The following is an 11,473-nucleotide window of genomic DNA, read 5'->3' as shown; positions in this document are numbered from 1 at the left end:
CTAAGCAAAGTTTGATAGCTTCTCCTCTCAACAGTGACCCTTTGGCCATTCCGGTCAAAAAGAGGGAGAATTTTTGAAGGGCGGCTCTTGAGGGGGAGTGTTAGTTTGAGGGGGAGCATGTCAAAAACTTAGTTTACTTTATGATTATACTCTATAGTTTCTGGTGTTATGTTTTGGATATTTTATGGGTCTGCTAAATACTTTGTTAAACATTTTGGTTTTCTCTTGCTGTTTTAAACTTAAGGATCATTTATAAATATTTAAGATGGTTTTTCAGTATTTATATATTTTTTATCTATACCCATGTTGCTTTTGTAAGCTTTTAGGGTTTGTTTTCTATATTTTTTAGGCTTTTATGGTTTGTACCATGCTTATGTAGCCTTTATGTTTTTGTACCTATGCTTTGTAGCTTATGTACTTGATGTTTTGCTATGCATTGCTTTAAGTACATCACTCTTGTGCCCTAGAGTTAGGTGTGAGTGAGTTTTGTTCAACTGTTCCCAACTCACATGTTAAGTCTAGAGTTTGTTTTAGAGTTTTGTCACGGAATAGCCAAAGGGGGAGATTGTAAGGTTGAAATTTATCAACCATTTTGTTGGCTTTATTTCATGCCAATTTGCTTGTAATTTAGCACTTAGAAACCCTGTATTTAGATGGGATTTATGTAAGGGTAGTGTGAGAGAGAGTATGAAGAAATGCTCAAGATTGTGCAGCGAAGCAGGGACTCGCGGCTGGATCTCGCAGGTGGCTCGCGGCTTGCAAGCCGCCAGATGATGCACACGAGTGAAGCGTGCAGAGAAGTTGAACAGTCACGCCAGTTGGAGCACTATAGGACAAAAAGTCCAGTCTGGCCATTCTGTTTGCTTGCGGCTTGAACTCGCGACTCAGTCAAGTCGCGAGGCCAAGTCGCCAGCCAACCCTGTTTGGGAAAACCTGACTCTTCGCATTCCATTCTCACTTCAGTATAAATGCCCCTTATACCCACGAAATGTAGAGAGCTTCCAGAGAGAATTTTGAGAGAGAAACCCTAGAGAAAAATAAGATTGATTCATCCACAATCTTCACATAGAGACTCTTCAAATTCCTCTACTCTCTTCCTCTCCATTGTTACATCCTTGAGAGGTACATTACCAAAACCTATTCTCACCATACCCATATCTGTGAGAAGGCTGTTTGGTACTTTGGGAAGCAGTTAAGAAGGGACCAATTTCACATTGGTTGATGCTATAGGCTGTAGCGGAATCCGGTAAGCTAAAGAAGAAATAGGTTCAGCGCAACCTCATGGAGTAGGAGCTTGGAGGGCTTAGGTACACTGGATAGATTAGGCTTGGAGGGTCTTCTATTGTCCATGTATCCCAACTACATTCTTTAGTGGATTATTAACCGCTTGGAGGGCGACAGAGAGGTTTTACGCCGAGGGCTTCGGTTTCCTCTTCGATAGCACATCATTGTGTTGTCCTTGTGTTTGCATCTCTCCTCCCTTAATCTTTGCCATTTAATTTCTGCTGTGGATGTGATTTTATTTGGTTTAGATTATGTTATCTGTGCGTTCCAAAATAAGGCTGCTGGGCCTCGAAGGAGTTTGGGCTCACAATCTATTTGTATAGTGGGCTTTTAGATTTCCTACCACGGATGGCGATCTACTCGGCTGCCCCATTTCTTGAGTCTCCCCTCTTTTCTCACTAACTCTCCCCTTTCTTCCTTGGGGAGGATTGATATTACTTTCTCTAGTCTTTTCCCTCTGAAATTACCAACCACCTCAACTGAATCTTCCCTGCCTATTTATAGCCAAACTTAGTGAAACGGTCATGATTATTCCATTGGTGGGTGGAAGGAGGGGTCCAATACTATTACCCATAAGTGGGGGTTTAGTTAGGAGTGGGAGGAAATGAGAGTGGCATTGGAACTAGCTCCACCGCTGGGTTTGATGCTCGGCAGGGGCGTTCCCTAGGCAATGGAAGGAAGGTCCAATACCGTTTCACCTAAGTGGATGTTTGGTGGCGGGAAGGAGATAATGGTAGTGGCGTTGGGACTAACCCCGCATGTAAGTTCTGTGCTCGGCAGGGGCATGTCACAGGCTGCTTTGAGCACTCCGAGCTCAAAACTCTTAGATGGCACGTGCGTTACCATGTGTGGTCAGCGTGGGGCTCTTATAAGAGTTAGTCTTCATGGGCTTTAGGGCAATTGGGCTTGACAGGGGGTGAGGCCCGTACAATAGCCCCCCTTTGATTCATGCTTTGCTTCAGGCGATGAATCAAGGATCCCGGGCAAGTCATAGTGATGGCTTCCCATGGATGTATGCTCTCGGCACACGGCCAGGGCGATCGTCTTAGTAGATTTCTCGAAAATGGAGCTATATCAGGTCGTCACGTCAGTAATTAATATTTGGTAGTTGGCGAACCGCCTGACGGTTCGTGAACCATTTGACGATTTGTGAACCGTGCCCACGCGTGTGGGGGGTTATCCAAGAAAGGGATTTGGGAAGGTTTATTTTTCCCGCCCCTAGCCTCAGTAAACGCTTCAAGGTCCTAGAAATAGCCCATTTTGGACTCCTTTTTCACTTTTCGCGTTTCTCTCGCTCCCAACCCCTCCTTTGCCGAGCATTCTTCTCCTGCGCAAAAAACTCCTCAGTTCTCCACTCCCTAGAGCCCCAAGTAAGTTTCTTTTCGATTCTCTTCCATTTCATACTCTAGGAATGGAGTTTTCTCACCTACTTACCCCTGGGGCTGCCTTGGCTAGTTTTAGAGAGACCTTTGGCATCCTAGGGGATGTCGACGTTGCGTATTGCAATGTGGGCGACTTCGAACTTTAGAGGGCTGCTGACTTGAACGCAGCGTTCTTCCCGCTGATGTCGATACTCGAGGGTGGGGTTAGGTTCCCTGTAAACCCACTCGTAATAGGTACCCTAGGGTTTTACGGCCTGTGCCCTGACCAGTTTCCCCCCAACTTTTATAGGGTTGTTAGCTGTGTCATCCGGTTAAACCACATGTTCGGGCTGCAGTTGAACCAGCACGACATAAATTTCATGTATAAATTGTGCGGCAACTTCGCCCGTGGTTATTACTTGAAAACTAGAGATACACGAGTCCGGCTTATATCCTGCCTGCCCGACTCTAATAGGAACTCGGCCGGAGAGTTCGTTCGGGTGTGTGGTAACTGGCATGCTAGTGAGCTTCTTTGCTCACTCTCACCACGTGAAGTTGGTCGGTATCGACAATCCCCATTTAATTTGTTCTTGCATCTTTTATATTTTCTTTATTTTATAGCTGATCGGTTTGTTCCCGGACTTGTTGCAGAATCTAAAAGGTTCTTCCCGGACAGTCGAGTTATACATGCACGAGACCTCAACTTCGTTCTTAGGTCAAAGATCTTCGTGCACGATGACGGGCAGCTTAGGGTGTCTCATTTGATCCTCGGCGTCAACCCTGTGTACACCACTTAGCAAAACTTCAGCCAGGCACTTTTGGTAGACAACTCACTCCTATCGTACATCGACGTGTGGTACAAGACATTCCTTCCCCCCGGGCTCACAACAGGCGAGGCTTGAGGAAGTGGCCCGCGCTATACCACTGCAGACGACATCGCGCCAGTGAGGGACGGTTTTGTTGAGCGCGTGTCCCAAAGTCGACGGAGGCACGAAGCGATCGGACAGCTAGAGGAACCAGTTGCCGCCCAAGCGGAGGGAATGGTGAAGCACAGGGAGATGACACTTTCTTGGTTCATTCCCGGTGCCGGTCCTGCAGCTCAAACTCAGTCCCCGAAAGGAACGAGTCAAACTCCTCCCAGGGGCAAAAGTAGGAAGAGAAAGAGGGTTGCCGAGAAGAACCCTCCTGTCTCGGGTGACGCTTTGCCGAAGACCCCTCCCCGTGCAGCGGGAGGTTCCAGGCTTCCGGAGGGGCCGGTGGTCACACCCCCTGCAATTCAGGTCGAGACCAATGTGGCATCCTCTTCCCGGCCAGTAGTAAGTTGGCAGTACACCTTCTGGTTAGGTGACGCGTGCTTGCCGAAAACCGCCAGCATCCGGATATAGGATAGGGGTGCAGGGGGGCGAGTGGCCCAAAGTTTGGCGCAGGGCCTCATGCTGCCCGAGGATGTCCATTACTATGCGCAGGCCGATGACGAGACACTTGTCACGCGACTACAATGGCATTCCATCACGGTAACGCTCTATTCCCCTTGACTGTGTGCATTGTACTGAGTGGTCTTCTCTTTTCTTTTTTTAACTTCATCATTTGGCTACTATCCTATCTCCAGGCCGCGCAGATGACCAGCATCGTGACCGGGCGGTTGAAGGATGCGGCCGAGGCCCTGGAGGGGGAAAAGGTGCTGAAGGCTATTGCTGAGGCCACAGCCAGGGAAAAGGGGAGGCTGTCACTGCGTCGGAGAGGAAAGCGGTAGATGTCGAGAATGCCCGGCAGGCTGCCGAGGGAAAGCTGACCTTCCTGGAGGCGAAGCTAGGGGAGACCGAGCTTAAGTTAGCGACGGTGGACAGCTTGAGTCTAGCCCAAGTTAATGAAATCGCCAGCCTGAAGGAGTCCCTCGAAGCCTGTGAGGAAAAATGGTACAATGTTGGCTTCTCGGATGCCGAAAACTCCGCGGAGCTGATCATTCACCAAGCTCGGTACCATGGCTTTGGGGAGGGATGGCTAGCTGCCCTTCAGGTGATAGGGGTGGCCGCGGACTCTTCGCGGTGGAACCCCAAGCAGATCCCTTACCCGGCCCCTCCTCCCCCTACCATTCAGAGTCGGACCGAGGCATTAGACGAGGAAGAGACTCCGAGTATGATCGACCTCGTGCGGGCCATTGACACTTATATGGAGGCAGCTGACCTGGAGGTTACAAGCAACATCCGCGCTGGGGCCGAAGCTGCACCAGACCAGGTCCCACTGACAACTTTGAGCGGAACTGAGCAGCCTGTTCCTCCGCCCACACCAGCCGACCCTGCCGTTTGATAATCCAGCCTTTCTTTGTCTCTTTTTTTTTTTTTTTTTTATTGCTGTTATTATTTTTTCTTTGACGTTTGAGGAGCTTAAATCGCGGGGCTGTGGCGATGGAACAATTTCTCTGTCTACCAGATAGTTATAATTAATGTCATTTAAATATCGTTGTTTCAATTAATGTCGTTTAAATGCCGTTTGCGCTTCCCTGTCGCTTGCTTGATAACTGCCGATCCTGTACACGATTATTCTCTTAATGTTAATGTCGTTGGTAAATTCCATCATACCTTACTTTCTCGCTTTTGGGGGCCGGGAGTAGCCCCTTTGACTTCAAGCCATAGTGGCTTATGTCATTGGACGCTCGGCATCACTGGACGCTCGGCGTCGCTGGCCATGCCGAGAACGGGTCCTTGCACCTACGCAAGACTAGCGTAAGGTTTTCACCTGCTCGGTGATAGGAATCGGACCGAGGGCAGGTTTTTGTCCTTAGATTAAATAGCCTAAGGTTTTCACCTTCTCGGTGATAGGAATCGAACCAAGGGTAGGTTTCTGTCCTTAGATGAAAATAGCGTAAGGTTTTCACCTGCTTGGTGACAGGGCTCGAACCGAGGGCAGGTTTCTGTCCTTAGATAAAAATAACGTAAGGTTTTCACCTGCTCGGTGATACCGAGGGTAGGTTTTTGTCCTTAGATAAAAATAGCGTAAGGTTTTCACCTGCTCGGTGATAGGGTTCAAACCAAGGGCAGGTTTCTGTCCTTAGATAAAAATAGCATACGGTTTCCACCCTCTCGGTGATAGGAGTCGAACCGAGGGCAAGTTTCTGTCCTTGCCGTGAATGAGTTGCCTTTACCCTCACGATTCTCTTTATAATTCTTGCCTGGCGATAATAACTTAAAATAAGAAAAAGGGGGATAGCTGAATCAATGTCTTCGTATTAAACTTGCAGCAATGCCAGATTACATCAGGTTTATATCTTTGGAGGGTGTCCGGTCACTGATAAAATTTTTTCAAATTGCGAACATTCCACGGCCGGTGGAGCGGTTTTTCCTCCAAATCCTCCAGATAGTATGCCCCCGCTTCGGCAATAGCAGTCACACGGTAGGGCCCCTCCCAGGTCGGAGCTAGCTTTCCCACGATCGTCTCTCGCGTATTCTCCACTACCTTTTAGAGTACCAGATCTCCCGTGGCAAACTCCCTCCTTCTAACAGCTCTATTGTACCTCCGGGCAAGCTTTTGTTGATACTCTGCCAGCTGAATGGTGGCCACATCTCGATGTTCCTCCAGCAAGTTCAGCTCATTGGCCATCAACTCCTCGTTCTCATCAGAAGCAAATCCCACAACTCGGGCACTACACAGGTTTACTTTAGCAGGGATGACTGCCTCTGCCCCGTTAGTTAGAGAGAATGGCGTTTCTCTCGTGGATCTCCTCGGAGTGGTTCGGTATGCCTATAGGACGCTTGGCAACTCCTCAGCCCATCTACCATTGGCGCCTTCCAATCTTTTCTTCAAGTGGTTCACAATAGCCTTGTTTGTCGCTTCTGCCTGGGCATTACTCTGCAGGTAGGCTGGTGTGGAGTATCAGTTCCGGATACCAAAGCTCTCGCAGAACTCCCGGAAAGCCTTGCTGTCAAACTGTAGGCCATATCCGATATTAAAGATTCTGGCACGCCGAACCTTGTTATAATGTTCCTCCATACGAATCTCTTAACGTCAACGTCTCGAATGTTGGCCAGTGCCTCAGCCTCAGCCCACTTTATGAAGTAGTCTACTGCCACCAGCATGAACCTTCGGTTGCCCGTTGCTCGGGAAAATGGCCCAACTATATCCAACCCCCAGTGGGTGAATGGCCACGGGTTGCAAACTGGGTTCAAGTTCCTGACCGGTTGGTAGGTCATCGGCGTGTGAACCTGACACTGTTCACATCTCTAAGCATACTCGGTGGCTTCCTTCCTCATCTGCGGCCACTAGAAACCCTAGGTCATTGCTCGGTGCACCAACGAGCATCCCCCTACGTGCCTACCGCAGACTCCCTTGTGCAGTTCGGCTAACAGTTCTTTAGCCTGGCTAGGGCGAAGGCACTGTAGGTATGGCCCTTCGAATGATCTGTGATATAGCTTCCGATCGGCAGATAACCAGTACCGAGCAAAAGTTCGCCGTACTCTGGCTGCCTCTTTCTCATCTTCCGAGGCTCGATCTTCTGAAAGGAAGTCGATGATTGGATCCATCCAGCACTTCTCGGCTTCAGTGACCTGTAGAATCAGTGCCCTAGTGGCAATACTTGGCTCGGGCACCAACTCCACCTGATCAGTCGAGGTACCTCGTCAGCTATTGATGATGCTAGAGTTGCTAAAGAATCGGCGTGCCGATTCTGTCCCCAGGCTATCCGCTCGATCTTGACTATCACAAAGTTACCCATCATCTATTTTGCTAGCCGCAGATATTCTATCATCCGGGGATCCTTGGCCTCGAAGTTCCCTTAGACCTGACTTACTACGAGGAGGGAGTCCGAGTATACTTCCACCTCCTTTTCCCCTATATCCATGACAAACCTTAGTCCTGCCAGCAAAGCCTCATATTCGGCCTCATTATTAGAAGCCCTGAAGCCTAACCTGAATGAGTGTTCTAGCTTCAGATCTTCCGGGGTGATGACCACGATCCTTGCCCCCGCTCCATCCGCATTGGACGCTCTGTCCACAAACAGCTTCCATGGCTTGAATTCTACTACGCAGGCTGTCCGTACCTCTCGGCCAGAACTCGGCAATAAAATCCGCAAGTACCTGTCCCTTCACTAAGTTCCTCGGCTTGTATCTGATGTCGAAGGAGCCCAGCCGAGTCCCCCACTTGGCTATCCTCCCCGTAAAGTCAGATATCCTCAACAATGACTGGAGCGGGTACTCGGTCAAGACGTGGACTGTGTTGGCCTGAAAATAATGGGGTGATTTTTGGGTGGAGTGCACGAGTGCAGCCACCAGTTTTTCCAGTGGTAAGTACTTGGTCTCCGCGTCGACTAGCATCTTACTGATGTAATAAACCGGGAGCTGTGCACCGTTATCCCTCAGTAGTACCGCGCTCGCTGCATGCTCGGATACTGAGAGGTACATGTACAAGTCTTCTCCTGGTTCTAGGGCTGACAACGTCAGTGCCTGGCCAAGGTAATCCTTTAGATCTTGGAAGGCCTTGTCACACTCCTCATCCCATTGGAACCCCTTCCACTTCTTCAGAAGTTGGTAAAAAGGCTGGCACCGATCAGCAAACTTGGAAATAAATCGGTTGAGAGTAGCCAGCATACCAGTCAGCTTTTGAACCTCTTTCAGATTGCCCGGTGGTTTGAGACATTTCACTACTTCAATTTGATTGGGGCTGACTTCTATCCCCCATTTAGTAATCAAATAACCTAGGAACCTGCCGGATCCAACCCCGAATGCACACTTATTGGTGTTGAGGCGCAGCCGGTGTCGTCGGAGTATCTCGAACACTTCTTTCAGGTTGCCAACGTGCTGTCCTTCTTGCTTGCTCTTTATCACCATGTCGTCAATGTATACCTCCACCGTCCATCCAATCTTAGCCCTAAACATCCTCGTCATCATTCGTTGATAAATGGCTCCCGCGTTCTTCAAACCGAACGGCATCACGGTATAGTGGTAGTTAGCATCAGGCGTTAAGAATGCCGTCTTCTCCTAGTCTTCGGTGGTAAGGGCAATCTGGTGATAGCCCTAGAAAGCATCGAGGAAACTCATTCTCGGGTGCTTGCACGTAGCGTCCACCAATTGGTCAATTTTCGGCATCGGAAACAGATCCTTCGGACATGCTCGGTTCAGATCGGTAAAATCAACACAAACTCTCCACTTGCCGCTCTTCTTTTTCACGACCACCGTGTTTGCGAGCCATTCCGGAAAGAATGTTTCCTTTATGGCCCCCGCCTCTCTCAGCTTCCCCACTTCCTGTCTGACGGCTTCCACATGCTCCTTAGCAGACCTTCTCGGTCTCTGTTTCTTGGGGGGGCATAGAGGATCCACATTCAGCTTGTGAACTATGAATTCGGGGTCGACACCGGGCACTTCATATGGATTCCATGCAAACACATCCATGTTTTGTATGAGGAACAGTAGTAGCTACACCCTTCCCCATCGTTCAATCCTACCCCTATCAGAAAACTCCTTTCACTTCCTGGTAAGATCTTTACACTTACCAAATCCTCGGCAGCGTTGGTCCCCTCCACCTGGGGATGCTGTAATTGCTGTAGGGGTGCCTTCTCGGCTGATTCCTTCTATCTTTTTGTTTGATTGCCACGGCTACCAAACACTGTCTGGCCGCTTGCTGATCACCCCTTATTACTGTAATCCCTTCATCAGTTCGGAACTTGACTTTTACGTGCAAGGTGGACGGTACAGCCCCCATGTCATGTATCCATGGCCTTCTGAATATTGCCGTGTACGGTGAGAAAGAGGTGACCATTATAAACGTCACCATTACCTCCCTACCCCCCATGATAATTGGGAGCGAAATCTACCCTTCTGGAATCACCATATGCCCATCGAATCCCATTAAAGGTGTATCATACGTGGACAAGTCCCCTTTTTTCAAGCCAAACCCCTTGTATAGGTCCGGGTACATTACATCTACGCCACTCCCTTGATCTATCATTATTCTCTTCACTATAAATCCCCTTATTCGGGCCATGACTATTAAAGCATCGTGGTGGGGCTGAGCAATACCTTCCAGGTCGTCATCGTCGAACGCGATGGGTTGTCTACCGTACCTCAACTTCTTACCCGGGGGTTGTTCGCTCGCGCTTCCTTCCACTGACACCACGGTCAACACCCCTTTTACTGTGGGTGCTCTAATCACCCTTGGTGTGGCGTGGATGACCTCTATCACTCCCAAAGGGGGTGGGAGAGGGTTTCGCCGCAACCGATCAGCCTGTCCGGTCTCCTGATTCCCAGTCTCCACCAGAAACTCTTTCAAATGCCTCGCCTTCACCAACTGTTCCAGGTGATCTTTCAACACCCTACACTACTTGGTGGTGTGCCCTTTATCCCTGTGATAGGAGCAATACAAATTCTGGTTTCTCCTTGACGGGTCGCCCGCCATCCTGTTCGGCCGCTTAAAATACGGCTCATTTTTTATCCTATCAATGATGCGGTGTACGGGCTCCTTGAATGTCACGTTGACTCCCCCAACCGCCGGGCTGGGCTCTTGAATTCTCAAATCCTTCCTGTGTCTGGGGTTGAAGCCGTTGTTCCGAGGATAACTGATTATCGGCTCCTTCCCTTTAGACTGTAGCCGATCATCTTCCAAGCGCTTGTACTCTTCGATACGCCTCATCAACTGCCTCATATCCTCGGGAGGCTTTAAGGTCAATGATTCTCTCAGCCCGAATTCTTCGGGTAGGCCCATCCGAAAGGTGCTTGCCGCGATCTTTTCATTTCCCCCGCCAATCTCGTTGTACAACTCCCAGTATCGACTGGCGTAGTTGCGAAGGGTCTCTCCAGCCCCCATCTTCATTGATAGCAACGTGTCCACGGGTTGCGACACCCAGTTGCAAGTCATGAACTGCACTCCGAACTCCTGGATCAGTTCCGAAAAACTATGGATCGAGCCCTTCGTCAACCTGTTGAACCACCTCAAAGCAGTGGGCCTAAGGCTTAAGGGGAAAACCTTACACATCAAAGCGTTGTTATGAGAGTGTAAGGACATCATCTGAATATATTGACTTACATGTTCCACCGGGTCTATCTTCCCAGTGTAGGAATTGAACGGTGGGCATGCGAACCGGCTCGACATAGGCGCGCTCTCGATATCTCTAGAGAACGGAGACCGGGCAGCTTGACGCAATGCTCGGCTCATGATATCCATGGCTGCGTTACGTGGTCGCTTAGCATCGGGGGAAGTCGATTCACGGTCTGCATACTCTCGCGAGCGGTCGCGGTGCCTACGAGACCCGGATTGATGGGATCCTGCCTCACGACAATTCCCCACACTTACTAACCTTTCCCTTCGCTTTCCCTAGTCCCTTCTCCTACGTCAGCCCCATACTTGCAACTCCAAATCCCTGACCACCCTGCGCAGGCACTCGAGCTCTTGGTTCCTCCGTTCAAGCTCCTGGTCTCTTCTGTCAAAGCGGATACGGCCCAAGGTGTCAGACATTGTCCGGAGGGTTTGGTACGACCCTTCTCCGGGCCCGGACTCTTCTACCTCCTCATGCCTTCTGTCCTCCTACCTTTTTTGCGTCCTTTCTCGCCATGTAAACCCCCACGATGACCCTCTAGTGCCGCTCTCTGCATGGCTTCTCTGTCTGCTTCCAGACATCCTTACGAGCGTGCCAAGATAGCACCACAGCTACGTAGGAGATCCTCACAGACAGCGCCAATTATGCGTTCCAGAATAAGGCTGCTGGGCCTCGAAGGAGTTTGGGCTCACAATCTATTTGTATAATGGGCTTTTGGATTTCCTACCACGGATGGCGTTATATTCGGCTGCCCCATTTCCTGAGTCTCCCATCTTTTCTCACTAACTTTCCCCTTTCTTCCTTGGGG

The 11,473-nt window shown here is 49.6% G+C and overlaps 2 protein-coding genes across 2 annotated transcripts; both read right to left on the bottom strand.

Moving 5' to 3' along the window:
- Positions 1-6,101: 6,101 nt before the first annotated feature.
- Positions 6,102-6,832, bottom strand: LOC142620489 (uncharacterized). Its single transcript, XM_075793854.1, has 2 exons — positions 6,491-6,832; positions 6,102-6,383 (listed from the first exon to the last, which is right to left on the bottom strand). The coding sequence occupies exons 1-2, from the start codon at positions 6,830-6,832 to the stop codon at positions 6,102-6,104; spliced, it is 624 nt and encodes a 207-aa protein (XP_075649969.1).
- Positions 6,833-9,443: 2,611 nt separating this feature from the next.
- LOC142620488 (uncharacterized) lies at positions 9,444-10,793 on the bottom strand. The gene is made up of 2 exons (XM_075793853.1): positions 10,086-10,793; positions 9,444-9,920 (listed from the first exon to the last, which is right to left on the bottom strand). The coding sequence occupies exons 1-2, from the start codon at positions 10,791-10,793 to the stop codon at positions 9,444-9,446; spliced, it is 1,185 nt and encodes a 394-aa protein (XP_075649968.1).
- Between the last annotated feature and the right edge of the window lie 680 nt (positions 10,794-11,473).

The sequence above is a fragment of the Castanea sativa genome, chromosome 12 (genome assembly GCF_040712315.1).
Source record: "Castanea sativa cultivar Marrone di Chiusa Pesio chromosome 12, ASM4071231v1".
In the NCBI taxonomy this organism is placed as follows: domain Eukaryota; kingdom Viridiplantae; phylum Streptophyta; class Magnoliopsida; order Fagales; family Fagaceae; genus Castanea; species Castanea sativa.
The sequence above is the reverse complement of the archived record's forward strand: the minus strand, read 5'-3'. Positions and strand labels throughout refer to the sequence as shown.